The sequence below is a fragment of the Hippocampus comes genome, unplaced genomic scaffold (assembly GCF_001891065.2).
Source record: "Hippocampus comes isolate QL1 unplaced genomic scaffold, H_comes_QL1_v1.1 scaffold111, whole genome shotgun sequence".
Lineage (NCBI taxonomy): Eukaryota > Metazoa > Chordata > Actinopteri > Syngnathiformes > Syngnathidae > Hippocampus > Hippocampus comes.
In genome coordinates, this window is record NW_017805698.1 from 3,906,268 (window position 1) to 3,924,168 (window position 17,901).

The 17,901-nt window shown below is 41.2% G+C and overlaps 1 protein-coding gene across 3 annotated transcripts in view; it reads right to left on the reverse strand.

Moving 5' to 3' along the window:
- The window catches only part of LOC109523406 (glypican-6), an 84,321-nt gene that overhangs the window by 13,349 nt on the left and 53,071 nt on the right, over positions 1 to 17,901 (reverse strand). For 2 of the 3 annotated variants that reach the window (XM_019882544.1, XM_019882547.1), the window contains exons 6-8: positions 14,924 to 15,054; positions 11,115 to 11,258; positions 10,256 to 10,285 (exon numbers count right to left, since the gene is read on the reverse strand). In XM_019882544.1, coding sequence (XP_019738103.1) covers positions 10,256 to 10,285; positions 11,115 to 11,258; positions 14,924 to 15,054 — 305 coding nt within the window. The remainder of the gene's footprint in view (positions 1 to 10,255; positions 10,286 to 11,114; positions 11,259 to 14,923; positions 15,055 to 17,901) is intronic. The other variant, XM_019882545.1, reaches the window with a different exon arrangement.

Here is a 17,901-nt window from a genome sequence, read left to right on the forward strand (position 1 = left end):
TAATGATCAAGAGCAGCATGCTAATTGCGGCGGTTGAGATCACCTCGTCCTTACTGTGTCCCACTTTTGTGTCCCTGCCCTTGCCTTGCAAATTGCTGTCGTCGTGGGTGTAGCCCGCATTGGACGTTTTGGTAGGCCCCTCCTTGGCTGAACAAGTAAGAATTAACTGCAGTTTAAGTTTGTCAATGTGGTGAAAGGTGTGCGCGAACTTGATGAACTTTCTTGCTTCCAGGTTATCATCCAATGGTATTGGCTGCCATGGCAGCAGCTGTAATACGTGAATCAATTTTTTTCCCCTCTGTTCACTGGAAAATTTCACACAAAAGATAGAAGTACACTTTGGCTGTGAAATAAATGGTCAAGTAATGAATTCAGACCTTGAGAAAGAAAAATGCATTTGACTGCCACAAGAGTCCGAGAGCCTAATCTCAAATACTCCCGGACTTCATCGAGAGAACATTGACAGTGAGAGAAAGAGAGGTCAAAAGACCAATTCCATCTTGCCTTCTGCTATCTTGACTGTTTTGTTGGCTAGCATTCAAAATCAATGTCATTTTTATCAATCCCCTGTGCTGTTCGGTCTTTTGTAGGAGTGACCCGCGCAACAGGAATTATGCTCTTATTTTAAACTCACGGAATGTGCATCACCTGGGAGGTCAAAGTGGTGAACATGACAGATGGGAGTTTTTGGTTCATGGAAAAACTGCTGCTGCATACAAACTGTAACGTGTGTACATTCTAATGCTAGTATGCTGAGCTGTATAGTTTTATGTTTTCAAGAGGTTAGCTACATGTGAACATAACATGCTCATGCTAACTTGCACGTTGTAGTTAGCCAAAGCTGTAAACGTTTTGACTTTCCACATTAGCAGATTTTTAGGTTGGCATGTGCTTGAGCCATACTTTGGTATGAATGCATGAGCGCATCGACGCTCAATATGATGATCTAATTTAGTTTCCTGGATGAATGACAATATTTTTCTGAAAAGCTTTTAAACCTGACAACTACCAATCAAACTCATTATCTCCGTTCACTATTATTTGCCCCGTTCCCAGTTAAGGCAAATAGGCTGAGGAAAATCTTCAAACTGATACATCTTAACCACACACAAAAAAATAGATGGACAATTTTGAAATCTTGCTACGATTACTTTTATTTACATGTGTGCAACACTTTATAATAAGGCATTTGTGTAATTCCTGCAAACCCACCATGTTGCATGAAAAAAATACAGGCCTCCAAAGCATATTCCAGCTTCCAAGTTAAAATGTCTCCAACTTTCAGCCCACAACGGCAAGAATGCTCAAAGTGTCCTACTATAGCACTGACTTTTTCTGAGCCTTCTTGTGGTAAATAAAATGCAAACTCACAGGTGGTTGGCCTGCGCTAGGAAGCGAAGATGACTTTCCCCATTTAGAAAGTCATACTCATTTCCAGGGAAGTAGAGGTAATGCCTCGAAATAAAACTTCCTCACCGAGAATGCTGCGAAGGTTAAATTAAACGCCGCACTTGCGGCATGTGCGCTCATAGACGAGTTATTTCTCGCGGTCTATGAAGAAACATGTCAGAATCTTTGGAATCTACATAATTACATGGCCTGCTAGGTACAACAACTTGGCGAGAACGAAGCTGTGGACAGTGACAGGCTCACTTCGCTTCCATTAAACTGGATCCAGTACAAGAATTTCCCAGTGGCTTGACGCAGCATTATATTTCTGGGCTGCTTATAATGTCAGGTTTAAGATGTTTGGGAAAGGAGTGGCTGTTTTGTTTTTTTTTTTAATTTCTTTTCCCCTCACTTCGCAAACCACATTCGGATGTTTTATTCTGTGTGTCCTGCTGAGCACATAAGAGAGAAAGAAAGAGAAAAGCGAGAGACATAAATTTAACGCAACGTTAAGCTAGCCAAATCAACACATGCTGTACTTGAGCTGTGAACAGGATCGTTGGCATGCAGCTCAGAAAACTCAGCAGATCAAATCATAAACAAATCATAAATATATACAATAAGAACAAAAAATTGAGCTCAATCAAGCGCACATCATAAATCACACGTTCAACAATAGCAATTTATTAGCTGGGCAGGCCATAGGACTACAAAATAAAGGCAAGCATGCAGAAAACTAGAACAAAAGACCAAGTCTTGCAGAGTGAAAGATAATAATTCAATGCACCACCACCTTATTGCACCGAAGCGACCTAAACAACAGGACTTCCGCCTTCGGGCTCAAATTTAAAGCAGACTTTATTAATCCCTGAGGGAAATTAAAGGTGGCTGACTTTTATTTTTATTTTTGCGGTTCTGTAGGGATGCATTCTGTCACCATGGTTATGTACAGGATGTGGCTGCCATGCCCAAAGAGGCCTTTTTTTGTGTTGCGGTGACTGAAAAAGGTTTTTCCAAACCCATATGACCCAGTCCCAAGAGTATTGTGACTAATGGCGGCAGAAGTGGGGCGTTTAGCGGTGGTTTCAACTTTCTGGTTAGCATGCCAAAAACTTTTGGTGAGTGTACATTTTCTTTAAACTGAATAGCCCTTGGTTCAAATTTGGTGCGGAGGTACTACTCACCAGAGTTCTGCATTAATGGTGTCAGAAGTAGGGCACTTTGCTCGGAGGGCATCTGAAGGTGAAGGGACTCTTGAGTATGGGAATCCCGGTGCGAAACGTGCGGATGGGTGAAGCAAGAGTATCACTGAAATGGGATACCTGTGTGGAAGAGGGAGGTAGCCTATACAGTGGTACCTCTACTTACGAACTTCTCTTCGGATGAAATTTTCAAGTTATGAAACGTCTCAACAGGAAAATATTGTCTCTTGTTTCGAAAGAAATTTTTGAGACACGAAAGGTAAAAATAGTCAGGTCCGGTGCTCGCAGCTCCGAGTTTCCTGAACACAACATACTCATAGCTGCTCTGCCATTGGCTATTACCGAGCATCATCCTGGCATCCCATTGGTTAAGAGGGACTTCTAACATATGTGTCTTTGTGTGTTGCTAGATAGTTCAGTGTCGATGCAGCGTCCTCGTCATTCGCCCAAGAGGTGTTCCGATGGTTTTACGTAAATGTGAATCACCCAGAAAAGGTGTTTAGCAGTCGGGCGATCGCTCACGATGCTGATGTTTGCCTTGGACATTTTCGAAGGATTGTTAAAAGCCGACAAAAGCAAACATCCTTGGATCAGTTCTTTACCAAATGCCAGGCATAAACCACTTCTGAGAGAGAACATGGAATAAAGAGGGCAAAAAAACGACAAGGACGCAGTTAAAAGTTAAATGACAATAATTTTTATTCTTTTCTCGATTCTTTGTTTTTTACATTATGCACAACTCTCATTTATTGGGCGATGATGTAATTGTAACATGTATTTGTTACATATTTTGATGCATTTCTATGCTTTAGGAAACATTTTTGTCTGAATTTTGGGGGGGGCTTGGAACGAATTAGGGCATTTTCATGCAAAACACATCTCTACTTACAAACTTTTCTAGTTAAGAAATTTCTTCCAGAACCAATTAATTTTGTAAGTAGAGGTACCACTGTACAGTTTTTCGAACCTAATAGACCCTTGTTCAAACCTAAATTAATGGTACTACTCCTCATAGTTCTGAGACAAATAGTGTCAGATGTGGGATCCTTGATCCAAAGGCCATCTGTGGTGTGTCTCATTGAAAGGATACTTGGGACAGGTGAAACTGTCGTGTACCCTGAATCGATGGACTAGTGGCACGCACCATTTCGATATTCACACGACAAAGGCGTGCTAACTTCCACTCACTCCACACCTGGTGATCTGTATTATGTCATTATTGTTGCTCAAACGTATGGGTGGGTTCTTCTGATGCGAGTCCAAATTGCCCAAGTTCCAATTGATAGACTCATTACACATTTTTTTTTTTTTTTTTTACTTAAACTGCTAAGTGGGTTACACAGGTCCGTGTGAATACAGACTTGCAAGTCTTATTTTGACATGCTCAACCCAACTCTTAGTATTTTTTCCACCTCCGCTTTCTGCAGTTCTAAACCCTTTATCTCGAATCTCCTTATTTTGTACAAAGCTACAGTATTTGTGTGACGGATGCCCCGCGGCAAAGTATATCGTGAATATTTATTTTGACTTGAGGCCCGGTAAGAGTGTAGTCTCAGGGGTCCATGTGTGTGTTTGGATATTGCTGTAAGTAACACGTTTTCTATTTTTCAACACAAAGCATCTGGGTGAGGGTGGGTGATTGTGGCAACAGGAATTAGTAACTTTGTTTTAATACACCATGCAGAAAAATGCAGTGACAGGAAAGTTTAAGCAAATTCTATCTCCTTGAACAAAACCTTAGGGGAATTGAGAAGGAACAAGGAAACAGTGACAAACGGCTTCAGTGAAGGGACCCATTGTGTTTGTCTTGTTTGTCATCGTACATGCTCACCTCTATCGAGTGAACCCACATGTTTTATTTTATTTTTTTTTTTTTACCAGAAATGTCTGGCAGCGTATGCCTCTTTTGAATTGTTTGTCTGTTTTTTTTGTTTGGAATTGCGGTGGCGATCTTGGACAAACCTTGTGGTGTGTGTGCCTAAATACACGGTGGATACCCGCTGTTGATTGTCTACTGACAATGTAAGCCTCATACAGTGGTACAAAGAAATGTTTAACATGGCAAAGGATGGCAAGGAGGCGAGCGCAGAGAGACGGCAGTAAATTATATCTCTACAAAGAAAAAGGAGCTATAAATTGTCTGCAATGATAGCTTTTGCCATGGGGGTGAGTTCACAATAATCAAGCTTTGACCATTCTCATAGGCAAAACAAGGACTCCAAAGGAGGAAAAAAAATGACAAAAGAGATCATGGCAAATACACTGAGAGCTCCAAAGTCAAATACCCCAAAAATTATCATGGGAGATGTCACACAAGAAGCCAGTGTGAGACTTCATCTTTGTGAACAGCTAAACCATTTAGTATTTCTTCTTTGGTTTTGTGTAAATTGGGATGCCATAACAGAAGGTTACTAGTCAAGCCTAAAGGAAAAAAATGTGTGCTAATGAACAGAGCTGGAAATGTAGAAAGTTTTATGGTTGCTTTGTTACCTATATTAGTACTTAACCGGAACCTTACTGACAAAATGATCATAAGGGCAATGTGTTTTGTTATGCATGCCGCACAAAAGTAACAAGAATATCAACTGCAGGGGGGTCAAACTCATTTTTGTCGAGGGCCAAATTGTAGTGACAGTTTCTCTCGGAGGGCCATTATGACTGTGAAAGTGTATAAACGTTGAATCACCTTCTCGTATTATTACATATAAAGTACACAATTAATAGATTTTGAAACAAAAGTCAAGGAGAGTAGTTTGTTCCCCTGTTGTTTAAGTTTCTGTAATAATGTAAAAGAAGAAAATGCTTGCAATAGCTCAACATGCCTATTTATTACATGTGACAACTTGAAATTTTGGTACACATTTTAGCAAGCGCCATGGAAGTTGACCGCATAAAATGATGCGGCGGGCCAGATATGGCCCGCGGGCCTTGAGTTTGACACAAGTGATCTACTGTATAAAATGTTGGTTTCCTCTTCCTGTTTTCCTTTATTTTACTTTGTTTACTTATTTCCACTGTTAATCTGACTTTGGATATGATATGCTTGTAAACTAATTGTTCTCTTGAGTGCTAAAGTGTGACAAAAAACAGCCAAATCGCTTATTTTTATTATTTTTTTTTTTTATGTTGGCTGCACTGATAAGACGAGGGCTAATTTACATCATAACTGCCCCCAGAGTTTCTCCACCCATTACATGATCTGATAGATTGGACACCAGACTACACGGTCTAAAATACCATCATAAGCAGAGGTCCTGCGATGTACAAACACCATATCATCCACAGGTGCGGCACCCCAGCAAACTCGTCAAAAAAAGGTCAGCAGAGCTGCAGTATGTTTTGTAGGATGCGCAGATTGCCACTTGCAGGGACAGCGGTTACTACAGTGGACAGCTTATCATGTTATCAGGTTACAGGGTGCATGAATGGGTTAATGTTAGCCAATGGCGCCGGCTTCTGATAAGTGGTAAGTTGTTCAAGAGATCTGTGGGGGGGGGGGGGGTATTTGTGTTTGTGTTTTTGTACTAAGTACACACAGAAGCGCTGCCTCCACAAATGAAAAAGGTTTTAGCATTTGTCTAGGCACATGGTCCCCTGCCCCCACAGGCGTCATTGTAACGGTTTAGAAATTTGAACTTGAAGTCAAGCGGCTTTTCAAATTCGTGACACCTCCTTTGTGAAAGTTGTTTGAATTTATTGAGGGCAGACTATTTAAATGATAAAATCATTTCTTTCATTTAAGAAAAAGAATCGGACGTCTATTGACTTTTTATGTCACCGCCGTATATGCTTAGACAATGGCAGACCGTGTATTGTACAAAACGACACAAAAGTCCTTTAAAACTTGTAACCATTGCGAAATTAAATGCTTCTCTCCTTATCTATAATGTGGCTCTGAACTTAACGGTCTGCGGTGCCTTTATCGTAGCTTTGGAGTTTCATGATCTCCATTTCTGGCTGGGCTTCGGGGGTGATGTGGGGAGGTGTGGAGGTGGGGGGTGTTGCTCTGACAGAATGTCAGGCAATTAAAGCATCATGGCTCATTGAGCTGGAGGTGGACACCGCTGCTCAAACTTCCCGCCCCCTGCCTGACATCCATTCAGTATGCCTTCGCGAACAAACATAAGGCTGTAGATCCACATAAGACATTCTTATCAAAGGGCAAATAAAACTTTGGGTAATTATGATGCATCGGTATGTAAAGGAGGACAACGTGAGAGAAAACAAAAATGCGCTCTATGCATGAAATCCATTTATACCGCCGATGCAACAGAAGACGTAAAAATTCTGCACCACTAATGATTGCGCAAAGCAGCTGCTGGACTGTGTGACACGTAATTCTATTTGTAACAGAGACAAAGCCGCACAAAACAATAACAGGATGTCAGATTCTCTTCAAAGAGTCACAACTGGCACTGCGATTCAACTTTTCCTTTCCTTTTATGTTGCGCATGAAAAGAGAATGTCCCGGGAAAACCTTTCAACCAGAGCAGTCGCACGCTGAATAAAATATGGTGTATTTTAATAGAAAAGGGAAACAGAGGGAAAAAAAAAGGCGCAGACCACCTTTCAAAAAAAATTACATTCTTCTGCTTTAGGGGCCAGCGCGCGGATCAGTTTACTTTCACGACATGGACCGTTTTCACCTTAATTTAAACTTTTATTAGTCAAAATCACCAGTTTGTAGATCAATTCTTAGGGAAGTAAGGGTTCGTCTGGTTGTGTGTGATAGCCGATGGTTTGGGTAAGTAAGTTTGGTAGTACTCGTGTAGGATAATATGGGTAGCATAAATTTGGGTGGAAGGTTACTTTTGTAATAACTGGTGGGTAAATTCTTAGATTGGAGATGGGCAGTCTTGTAAATTGGTAGAATAAGGTGCATTGGGAGTAACTGGTAGGTAGGATTTCACATTGGTACATGGGTGAGGTAGCTGGTGAGGAAGGATTGCTTCTCAGCAAGGCAGTAATATCAGTTGTTCTTCACAGCAGATAAAGAATATATTCCCATGAGTATGTTTATGTGGTCTATGTGTGTTGCTACACTTTTTGTGTTCAAATATCCATTTCTTACTGAGTAACGACAAAACCACATTGATGCTAATGTAAGTCTGTGAGCCTGTGGAGTTTCTCATAGTGAGCAGCTCTGTGGTGACTTTACATACACAATGTGTAATTCTCTTAGATTTATGTTTTTTTTTTGACAGTGACCTTCAGCTGAGAGTGGCAATAAACTCGAAGGCTTTTTTTTAAGAATACTTAATAATTATATCTGTCAAACTGCTGCATCTGGTGAAGTAAGTTGAGTCACTTGCCACCAAAAGTGAGTGCCACGAGCACAGGTCCTGTACGGTAGTAAGTGGGGTAAGTTGGTCGGCTGTTGGTGCAGATTTGAAAAAAATACAATAGAAATCTACGTAAAGTTGTCCACTCTCTGACTTTGGCGACAGTTTCAAGTATATCCCCGCTTCGCATAAACGTCCTTGCTGTTCGTGTCGGTAACGTCTCACTGTTTAATATTGAGCAGCTGGAGGTAAGCCACCGGAGTGAGTTCACAGCAGATGTGCATGGTATTTCAAATATGACCTCAAACACCTCCGCCAACATTCAAAACAATTCCGGCATCATTAACGAACTTCAATATTTTTCACAATATGACTCACTACGAAGATGAAGGTCATGTTTGATGGCGTGAGCATAACTGTTGCCCATGATATGATGATACAATAATACTCTGGATTACAGGGCCGATTTAATCACGATGGGCTGATGTGTCACCTATAGCTTGGCAGCCTTGGCTGTGCTATTTTCCGCATTTTCAGCGGCGTAGTTCACGTATATGACACATTCCCTGTCTGTTCCTGCAATTTCTTGTCTGAATGCCCGGCTGATTATTCATAAAGCAGCCCCCGCATGCCCGCTTGGCTGCGGGCCCGTGTCGCTGTACCATTAGAGCAGATGCTGGCCGCAGCGCTCTGTCAGACCAGGTCACCTCCTGATTTGTTGCCCGTGCTATTAACTAACATCGGACAGGGGATATTTCCAGAATAGAGAGGTTAATTGAGGAAGGTGTGTTGAGGGGCCTTCACCACCATGAGGACACGCTGGCATATGGTCGAGCTATCTGTGATGACTTAATGACTTTGTTGTAATAAAACAAAGTTTAAAGGCAGATGCTGTGCGGCACGGTGGCATGAACTTCTGCATCAAACCATTTGATGTTATGTGCTCAACAGATGCTGCTAATCACAGAGATTAGTAAGGATATTGACACATTTACGTATGTAGTAATTGCTGTTTTGAAGCGGTAAAACAAGGAGAAGTAGTGGTGATGGTCATAACAACTGATCAATTCATTGTTATATAGATCGGTTATAAAATTTTGGGATAATGTCAAAGCCAATGAGGCAAAAATCACATTAGTTTGCTATCTAAAGAAAACCAACATGACTGAGTGGTATAGCAAAAGCACACTAACGCAAGAAAATGTACAAACTATCACACATTTCTTCAACTAACTTCAGCAGGAAGTTTATTTCGGAACAAGGAATTTTTGGGAGGACCATTGTGTGTTGGGAAAGTGTTTGCACCTGGCTAAATTTAGTTCCGGATAATTTATCGACCCTACGAGTGTGACATGTCCAGGAAACTTTGAGATCGGGGTTTGGAGCGTCGAACATAATTGATTGACTGATTGGAACCTTTCAGTTCCAGGAACTATCAGTTCCAAGAATTTCAAATTCCTGAAATGACAGGGGGAAGATAAATTTCAGCCTTTTGACCAGTAGAAATGCTCTTTATAAGCTTAACATTATAAAACGTTCTCATTCATTTTTGGTTCACTTCCTATCACCCTTTTTCATAAAATGTACACTTTATCTGTTTCACTATTTGAAACGTGCTTTCATTTTTATCATTATGTTCATACTCAAGCACCGTAGTTATGGGACGTGGCGTTAACAGCAACGTAACCCTGGACCATTATTCTGCTCAATAAGTGACTAGCAGGCAGCAATCATGGCTCGGTTCTTCCCATGTGAAGTTTGCATGTTCTCCACATTTCAACAACATGCATGTTAGTTTAATTGAAGACTAGTGACGTGCATACTACTCCTGTGGGTTGTTTTTGTCATTCCCCCCCCCCCCCGCCCCCACCCAGATCTCTCATCTTTAAAATAAAACAAGAACATTTGGTCTTCCCTTGATATTTAATGTTATGAAAGCCTAATTTTATTTTATTTTTAACTCTTCATATGCAGCTGAACGGACAGCATGGGTCAGCACTGCCTCGCTTGCCTACCCTGATCCCTGTTGAAGTCTCTAAATTATTCATATGAGTTAACGTGAGTGTAAACAGTTCTTTTTTTTTTTTTAAATGTGCCCTATGATTTTCTGGCAGCCAGTCCAGGGTGTACCCCAGCTTTCTCCCAAAGTAAACTCGGATGGATTAAGTTCACCCATAATCCTAATTAGGACAAGTGCTATAAGCATATAAATAGATGGATAGAAGGCGGTTACGTCGAAACAGAGGTTATGACCAGTCAGCCCAAGATAGTCGAAATAAAAAATATACAGGATATATAACAATGAATTGATCTTTCATTTACGCCTGTAGTCTTTCAAATGCCCACCCCCAAGTAGAAAAGAAGAAACATGTTGAATCTTACGCTGTGTTGCATGGTTTTCCAAATAATCCTCTGGTTTGCAGAAGAGAGAAACAAGAGGGGAGAAAAAGAAAGTCTTAATTAATTGTGTAGGTGGATAAATGAGCTGATGGGAGGACAAAATGAATACGATGCATGGAAAAAAAACCCCATCAAAAGCTGGCAAATGGACAGCTGAAAAACTTAATTGGTATTGAATCAGACAAGCAAACATTGAGGAAGAAAAAGGCAAAGGATAAAGAGACTGGATTTTTCGTAGCGTGGGTAAATTGGCTAGTGACTAAAGCGGTCGGTCGGAATAAACCACTTTTACTTTTATTTCTGAACAATGTCAACCATTTGCCGCAGGTTTGTGAAGGAGAGGCAAGGAAGGCATTGCGGCTGCACAAGTATGCACGCTATGATGAGAACTGTTCCTGAGCTTCATTTGGCTGTCAACGCTAACCTTTTTCCGCGGTCGCAGCATTTTAGGCCTCAAGGTTGTTGGGAGATGGTAAATGCACGTATCAACGTCCAGTCCCGCAAACACGCAGCCCACCCGATATGAAATAAAGGGCTGGCTTTGCAGCAAACAATGGCTGTGGTCAGCCCTCGGAAAACAGCCTTCAGCCTTGTCTGTTCTGTTTGCCAAGCACACAGAGGCAGGAGAAGGGCACGTCACGGCACACCTCACTCTCCGGGGGGAGGGGGGTGGTTGATTCGTTAACAAACGGCGATCAATAGATGCGGGAAGAGTCCGCGGAATGAATTGCCGTCGGCGGGGGAGCTCAGCAAATCACTGGCTTTAATCAACGGCGTCAGCTTGCAAGAAAGACAAATGGTGTTTATGTCGCGGAAAGCAAGTGTTGCTTGATGCCCTTACCAGTCTGTCTAGGCTGGTGCCAGCTGCCGTGGTGGGACGCTCGTCTGGGTTGTATGGCCTGAAGCGGGCGTTGAACACATCCGGAACGCCACGGGCAGACCTAGTCATTCCTGCGGGTTTTGGCTGACCGCAACCTTGAAAAGCCTGCAATTACAAAAAACACGGGCACCCGACGGTCAGGATCCGAAATGACTTTTTGGGAAGGAGAGAATGAGGGAAAACATGATGTTTGCTCGGAGACTTTGCCATTGGTTGAACACCACACGCTTCTGGTATATAATGGGCCGCATGCTGAGGTAACCACGCTGACGCTGACGGTAATTCAGCTGGGCTGCCACTGACGTTATTTAAGTTTTACAGCTTTTGGAAAAACACCACATATACAGTAGCGCCACTGGATGTGTTGTATGGGGAAAGCCTGCAGAAGACTCGAATTCCAACTGACATCAACAACATGTGGGAATCTAAATATCTTTCCAGCATTCCACATTTTTTTTTTTTTTTTTGTGGGTGGTAAAAAAAAAAAAAAATCACATCAACTACTGATTTCTTACTGAAGTAATGTAATGCCTAAATCTGACTTTTCAGGTATTTTCCAAGTTCAATATCAAATACATGTCAAGAGGCCAAAGAACTATAGGAATGTTACCAATAATGCAAATATGAAACATTACAGGCTGTTTCGGGGTCACCAACTCCGGTCGTCGAGGGCCCCCGATCCTGCATGTTTGAGATGTCTCCCTCTTCCAATAGACCTGATTCAAATGATTAGCATCATTGTCACGCGTTGCAGATTTTGCTGATGGGGTTGGTGATCGCTGGCCTCCACCGACTCTCCTCTAAACTGGTTTCAATGCAGGACACTTTGGTATTCCATCATTTTCCTCATTTAAAGGACAAAGGTCGAACAGTTTTCGGTGTGGTCGTCCCCCATCTCCTGAAATCAACCCAACTGAGATCCTGTGTAGCATCCCTTAAATCACCGCTATCAAAGTCAAGGCCCGGGGGCCAGATCTGGCCCGCTACATCATTTAATGTGGCCCGCGAAAGTGAATCAAATACGTCAACTTCCATGATGCTGGCTAAAATCTAGACCAAAATCTCAAATTCTCATATGTAATGTCATAACAAAGCATTATTCTTGACTTCTGATGTCAAAACTAGTTATCCATCTATTTGTCGTTCACTGTGTATGTAATTTGTGGAGGTGGTCAAACATGTATATGGTTTCAAAAAATTCACATTCATAACGGTCCTCCAAGGGAAACGCTAACTACAATGTGGCCCACGACAAAAATGAGTTTGACACCCCGGCCTTAAATGAAGCTTGGTGGACATCAGTGGAGCTTGAAACAGCGCAGCCGAAAGGCAATACTTGAGACAGTTGGGCTCATGGGTTTCCATACAAGTGGCAGAATTTGTGAAATTTTTTGATGATGACGATAACTGAATAGGGATCTCATGATATTATTTATTGCCATGTTTTGTTGAATCATTGAGCTCTTATGAAATCCCTTCCACATTAATTTGAATCCAATTCTTAATAAAAGAATTTGTTTTGCCTGATCACAAAGCAAACATCACTGTTTTCTCTTAATAATGCCTCAGAACATCTTACAATTTCTATTCACACCATGTTTCATGTTCTGAATCCACTGTGGATGTGTTTTTGGGCTAGAAGGTATTTTGGCAAGATAATAAGGGCTCATTGATTACACAGGGACACTGGACACTACCGCACACTGAAAGAATGATCGTTTCCAAAATGCAGGATGTCCTCATGTGCAAGTGCATCACAATCATTCAAGAATGGAAGAGCACAAGGCGGGGTTTTTTTTTTGTTGTTTTTTTTTTCTTTTTTTTTTTCGCTTGTGCCGCTCAAGACAATGACGGTAATCGGTGTACATTTACTGTGAATAAGAAAAATAACTGGCTGCTGATGCAGCTCTCTGTGTTACAACGCTGTCATCTGGAACTGAAAAACAAAGCGGAAAAACAAAAACCCCCTGATTTGACTCAATTACTGTTGATTGTTCTCGTGTCAACACACCCCAAGCTTTTGTAAATAGATTTCATGAGACAAGTTGACATAAAAACAATTACAAATTGTGGTGTTTTCACTCCCTGTTTTCACGTCAGTGGAATTTTTCTTTCGCGCAACTGGAAACTGCTTGTCAACCTTTTCAAAAACAAAAACATATTGTGTCTGTTTTATATTCTCTGACTGCGAAATTCCAAGAAAATCCTTCACCCGCAAACGTAAACTAAGGTTTTGACAACTGAAGATTCATTGTGGTCGACTTTTATGTTTGGTGGTCGCCATCCTTTTTCGATAGACGGGCATTGAAACAAACAACAGCAAATAATAAAAAATACATGTCAGCATTCTAGGAAAAGTAGTTGTTGTGATTAATGGGATCCCTGCAGTTTCTATTCTATAAGTTTCTATTCAATGCAATGATGATCTTCGGTTGTGTTCCATATCGTAGCATGTCCCCTCCACAAAAAAATCAGTCTTATGCAGATTGTAAGGTCGCGGCCAACCGCCACCATTTCGAAGGAATTGTAATTCATGAACATACAACACTCAAAATTGGCTGGTAGGCATGCGTCATGAATTTAACTCTGATTTTGCATATATGATCAACTTGTGACAGAAATAAGAACCTTTCGACGGATTTATCAGTGACGGAGACCCGATGGGGGTACAACAAACTTTTGGGAAGTTTGAAATTGTCTGCTTCATCGTTCATTTGTCAACACTGAAAGACACACCACGGAGGAGGCATGCGTGTGGATGTGGAAATCCAGTAATTGAATGTGTGCCCTTCAAAATAATGAACTCTATCATGCTTCCTTCGTGAACTGTGCATTGATCGTGACCAAAAGTGATGCTTTTTTTTTTAACTTTAAAAACATTTCATTTTTTGTTTTCAATTCATTTATATTTTTTCTTTAGCAAAGAAAGCAAAATGAAACTTCGAACATTCTGGTGTTAATATACACGAAGACAAGCCTGTTGACAAAAATGGTGTCACTTTGGCCCCTCATCTGCATTTTTTTGTAAGTGAAAACATCACCATTTTGAAACATTCATTGTTATCGTTCTCTTGTGAAGACTGAAGGACACGCACGACTTCGCAAAAAGATGAAGCACAGGGCTGTAGTTGTGCGCGCGCCTCAAGATAATGAGCTTCGGCGTACGTGCAATGCGACCACCTTTCTGCCGTCGTTCAATGGTTTCTCGAATTTCTGCAGTTCTGTGTCACTGCGGATCATTTTGACAGCTTTGTCGTCTGTGCATGAAACTTCTCAAAAGCTCAAACATTTTGTATAGATCCATCTGTTTTGTTTTTGTTCTGTGTGTGTGTGTGTGTGTGTGTGTGTGTGTGTGTGTGTGTGTGTGTGTGTGTGTGTGTGTGAATGTGTGTGTGTAGGATTAAAAAAAACGCAAATGTGAACAAAATACTTTTGTCAGTAGCCATTACTTCTCCTCTCCTTGACAAGTCTCTCAACTCAATGTATGTGTGTGTGTGTGTGTGGGGGGGGGGGTGTTACGTGGTTTTAATGTCATGCTGTAGTGTAGACAAACACTTTAGCATATTGTGATTTCCATATCTGTTGGAATACAATTCTGAGAAAGGTCGAAATGAGTCACTTTTATGTTCCATTTTTCTAAGTCTCGTTTTCGTGAAAACGAACCAGACTCAGACATGTAATTGACGCACGGCGCCTAAACTGATATTGTGTCGAATTATACACCCGAGGCTGGTGTACTGCCACAGCGTAGGCGACAAGACGTAGAATACCTTATAGGAGACCTGGGCGCTGTTGTCTTGCATATTCATGATGGCATCCGAGATCTTGACGTCAATGGGGTCCATGACGGATTCGATGTTGAAAGGTCCCTCCAGTCGCAGAGCCACGAGCAGCATGGCGTCTGGCACGAGACGGGGAGCGGGGGGGACACAGTTAATGCAGACACTGAAATTATCCCAAGCTATGAATTTAAAATGATATGAACCATATCAAATAATGAAATATGAATATTTATGTGCTGAGAAGAGCCTCGCGTCTTGTCCATAAACTTTTGTGCAAAACGCCATTACAGTAACATTGTAAATATTGATAAGAGGGTTAAGATAGACGAGATGTGCATGACCTCAAAAACTAATTCAGTAAATGAAACGTAATTTTGTCGAGAGTCATTTCCATTTAGCGCTGACATTCTTGTTACACTAATTACTCAATTAATACTTGAGCTAATGTGCCACATTCGCTGTCTGCATGTCTCCAAAAAAGGAAGCGAAGCCTCGATTAACTCGGTTGATCACAAAAAGGAATAGTTAATTGTTTTATACATATTTTGCTTTTTCTTTCACATTTGGGAGATTTTTTTTCTGGTGGGGGGGGGGGCAGATGGACTGCTTCCATGGATGACATCACATAATACATCAGCATATCGCGCAACACCTCACAGTATCTCCTGATGCCACAGTTAAGCGAGCAGAAAATGATGCTTTCTTTTGCTTCTTCTTTGGCTTTATGAAGCTTTATTGGACTAATTGAACAGATTAACACAACATGAAAGACATCAAAATCAAAGAAAAAATATATAGACCGAGCATTTGTTTTGCAAGTATTATCCCATAGCGCCACACAGTAATGTCAGATATGGCAGCAATGATTTATATATATAAATTCAGCCCGATTTTCGAAATCAATAAGGCTGATCGCCTCACACAGCATGTGTTTCTGTCTCTTTTATTATCACGCATTGTCTCATAATTTCTTGCCGTCTCACCACACCGTCACCAAATTAGAAGGCATCAATGCCTTTCAGGGTAAATGTAATTTTGATGTTGATTGACCCCGTCACGTCAAGCAGATTTCGTTTGGCGCCATGCGACCAAAACCCGCTGATGAATCATTGATTTAATGGAAAAGCCAAGCACCTATTCTTACTGGCTGCGGGCGCTACGGGAAGGTCAACGCCTCATTAATGTGACTGTGTGGACGAGAGCCAGAGCCTCATTGAAGTCAAGACACTTGCGGCATTGTCTGCATGGATAACTTTTGTTTTCTTTTCCATTAATTGCACCCGTTTAACCCCTTTAAAACCAGCACATTGAAATTATGTAAAGTAATAAGCACATCCACAATCAGAGCACCGCTGTCCCCTGCGCGGTTGCACTATAAAGAAAAGCTAAAAATGGGTATAATAGAGTCCTTTGAATGTGTGATAGCCCCCCATATGGTATGTCTGCTAATGCAACACGCACTCTTAAATGGCAGTTCTGAGTTAAACAACGGAATCAAAATGGAATAATTCCCAAATATCACCCACTTCAAATGGCAATGTAGCGCACGATCACTACTTTTCCCATGAGCTGTCTTCTCTTTGGGTGGAATAACATTTTTCTGCTTTCCTTACCCCATTTGGCATGAATACTTGTGGCAGTTTATTCGCTGCTGTCGCAGTTGAGTGTTTGATTCCTTACAGAATTTAAGAACAAAACATGCTTGTCTTCAGCCACTGAAAGTGAATTACACGCAAGATTTAGAGTAGAACATTTTGAGCGTCAATGTAGTTGCTAAAAAAAACTAAAAAAAGGAAGTACGCATTGAGACAAAGTCAAGCTCGAGTCTTTGAGGGGAGGAGACCAATTTAAATCCGATGCAATGTGAAAGTAAGGGAGACCGAGTCAACAAGATTTTAAGATAACTTTTCCAAGTCACGACATTTGGGGCATGAGGCCAAGACTGAGGCAATTTGAGAGCAAGTGAAGACTAAGACCAAGGCAATCTGAGACCAAGCCCCAAAACATTGAAAGAAATAAGAGACTATAAGAAGACGTGACCAAGCAAAGACCAAGACTTTGAGATCTTTCCAAGCTAAGTGCAACATTTTGATGGGATGAGACACATTTTTGTCCAATGGTGATGCAATGTGAGACCAAGACAAAGACTTTGAAAAGAGACAAAGTGAAGGCCATGATTTTAACAATCATCAGATCATCATCAAGAGCTGTGGAAGCCTGATATTGAACCTGTTCATTTGAATCAGGTGTGTTGCAACAGGGAGAGACGGGAAACATGCAGGATCGCGGCCCTCCAGGACTGGAACTGCTCAGCCCTGGTTTGAGGTCAAGACCTGGTTCGGACTTTTAAAACTACATATCTAGAAATCGATGAAATGCGAGACAATGGTAGAAATAATACAGGAAATTGTCTGATAGGTGATGATGACATAAGGTAAATTAGAGAGCAACGTCTACCCATAAATCCACCACATGGTTTAAAAAAATAAGGAATTTATAGTTGGCAAACAACAAACATTTTGCTGTCACTCGGAAAATATCTTAAAGTAGCAAAGCAGCAGTTTGGTTGCTTTTGAGAAATATGACAGAATCTGTGACCTAAATGTGTACCTTCAGTGCCAAATTGCGGAAATGTGGGAATCCGTGATGGTTTTGGCTTCGGGGAAAAGTATATGACTCAATACATGTCAGTGGTTGGACTGCAGTTCTTGTCTTAAGAATAAATACATCGGTGACAGCATTGAGTTGAAATCTCATCGATTCAGAGATGAGACCCTCTTGAACAGTTGCCCCAAGACCAAAAGACAAAGCCCGATCTTAAGTAGTTCAATGCTTTTCCAATATAAATGGTAGAAAAAATAAAGGGTGACATTGAAAATTGACTTTTTAAGTGGATATACATGTAGTTTAGGTTTCTGCAGCGCCTGTCCACACCATTAAGTGCTAAATACACCAGGCGTGGATTT